The 2,500-nt window shown below is 34.4% G+C and overlaps 1 protein-coding gene across 2 annotated transcripts in view; it reads left to right on the top strand.

Moving 5' to 3' along the window:
* LOC137984129 (uncharacterized) overlaps positions 1-2,500 on the top strand; it is a 104,116-nt gene that overhangs the window by 98 nt on the left and 101,518 nt on the right. For both annotated transcript variants that reach the window (XM_068831345.1, XM_068831344.1), the window contains exon 1: positions 1-711. This exon is cut by the window's left edge and continues 98 nt beyond it. In XM_068831345.1, the coding sequence (XP_068687446.1) occupies positions 686-711 (26 nt within the window). In that variant the 5' untranslated portion in view covers positions 1-685. The remainder of the gene's footprint in view (positions 712-2,500) is intronic.

Below are 2,500 nucleotides of genomic sequence, written 5' to 3'. Positions count from 1 at the left end.
CAATGTCCGTTGAGCGAAGAGAAAATCAGTTCTGAAGCTAGACCACGAGTAGTCGCCCTTCTTTCCTCAGAGCCACGCGCGACGGATGAAATTATTATTTTATGCAAATGCCAGTGGTAACAATGAGGAGTGTCACGCAATCGCGCGCTCTACGATGTCAAAGAAAAATAAGAGACTACTCGAAGTCTATTCTCAAGCACGACAATAAATTTAAATTGACGTTTGTTCAACTACGCTCAGCGTTTTTCAAAAGGTAACTCTTGCTGAAAAGGGGACAGAAATTTCAGAAGAACAGAAGTTTAAATTCAATGAATGGAATATTAATGACATGCCATTGTTTTGAAATTATCCCTTTGCTTATAAAGTAGTAACGCCTCCCTGACAGGCTAAAGATATGCACACCTTTCTTCGCTCTTTTCATGCACATTTCCGATACCCTCTTCCTTAAAAAAAAGTTGCTGCTGTTAAAAAAAATAAATTAAAAAAAAAAAGTCACTACTCCCAGTTTTCACGCCAGCACTCACTTTCAGCCTGAAACTATTTAATACTCCTCAGGAGAACGTCGCCCCAACTCTCGCGCAGTCGTAACCCGGAAGAAGGATGGGGAAAAACACTTTTTACTTCGTTGATCTCGACAAACGCTAGCAAAGATGTCCTCGATGTATTTTACTTTTGCAACTCTTTTATGTATCTGTGGGTTCCAGTATACAGGTGAGTAAATTCAGTTCATTGAATTTATGACACTGTACCGCGGAACCAACGAACCTGCGAAATCTGCAACTACCTCGATTGCGAACTTCTGCAAAGTGAATAATTACAACACGAGTAACGTGCTGCTATTATCCTGAAAACGGGGAATTTAAGGATTTTTACTTCCTTTCATTGCCTTCCAATGTAGTTGCCTTTCGTTGTTTTTCAACAGAAACAAACAGTTTGTTACTTGAGCTTGCGGTCACGTCACGTGTTATGTTGTTGACAATCTTTATTTATTTGAGCATGTGCATTTATTTATTACAGTTTTCTCCGATACAACAAATATAAATATAGGCAGAAAATAATGATAAAATAAAATAAAAATTAGTGAAGGAGGAGAGGGAAGCATCGAAAAGCGCACTAGACACCATACGAGGGATGCTCCCCAAAACTTATACAGAATAATATGGGAATGTATATAATACAAATCATATCTAAATCTAAGTGAAGAGAATCTAAAATATCCAAGTTCTAAAATAGAATAAAAAGAAATCTAAAAGTACTAGAGAAGATTTCGTACGAGTGTTAGAACCGAAATCATGAATCGACATAACGAGTCGGTGTGACATGCCGACTCCTTATATACATGAACGACGGCGACTCGTTATATTGACTCATGGTTTTGGTTCTCACACTCGTACGAGGCTAGCTAGCACTTTTAGATTTCCTTTTATACTATTTTAGAATTTGAATATTTTAGATTCTCTTAACTTAGATTTAGATATGATTTGTATTATATACATTCCCTGCTTTTAGATTTCTTATTTTAATCATGTTTTAATGTACTCGTGAATTGAATTTTACCCAGTCATTTATACAAGTTCAGAAATTCCGTGGTAATAATAGTTCTGCAAGTTCTGAGGTTCGCAACTCCCAACTGAGTGTCTTCTTATAAGTAGCTTAGTTGGTAAATTGTCCAGACGTTAGTGGGAGGGTCACTTAATTCTCTCTTAATTTTGTAGAGCATTGTACCAGCATCACAGAGGTCTTGGGTTTGAATTCTGTTGCAGCTGCCTGAATTTCTTAGGTGTCTATAAGGGACTGTTACTTAAAATGGCCACTTAAGTGTGATGATTACTTCAACCTTCCAAATTAAATAGTTTACTTTACTTTACTTTACTTTACTTTACTCAACTTTAATTAGACAGATCTTCACATAATACAAATTAAAGATAAATTAACAATTGAAATGAATAAATAAATAATTATAAAAATACAAGATCTGAATAATTAGGTCAGTTTATACAAAATACAAAGATTCCTTATAAAAGTAAACTGCCTCGATGTAACACAAATAATATAGAATATCATGACAATATTTTAAAAATTAATTACAAAAATCTATCCTTATTTACATTAAATTTATTAAGATAAAACTTATTAATAGTGTTCTTAAATGATGAGAGATGTTCAATTGTTCTGATGTAAAGTGGTAGGCAATTCCACAGATCTACAATATGATTAAAGAAGGAAAACTTAAAGACATTAGTTTAAAAAAAGGCCTTTCGCAAGCATAGCTTCACTATTTCTGATGTAATATTTGGGTGCCTTAAAATTTACATGTGCCGAAACATTAAAATCTATATAACCTTTCAGGCATTTAGTTCTACAGATTAATCAAATGTACAGCATTGCCAGTCTATTTTCAACAAGAAATGTTGTATGCGTGGTAGTTGCTTTATAGTTAATGTTTTGCTTGGACAGCAAGGTGGACGAGAAGTCGTCACCTTGAATTTATAATGTAAGC

This window comes from Montipora foliosa, chromosome 13 (assembly GCF_036669935.1).
Source record: "Montipora foliosa isolate CH-2021 chromosome 13, ASM3666993v2, whole genome shotgun sequence".
NCBI lineage: Eukaryota > Metazoa > Cnidaria > Anthozoa > Scleractinia > Acroporidae > Montipora > Montipora foliosa.
Note: the sequence above shows the minus strand (reverse complement) of the source record. Positions and strands in the feature narration are given on the sequence as shown.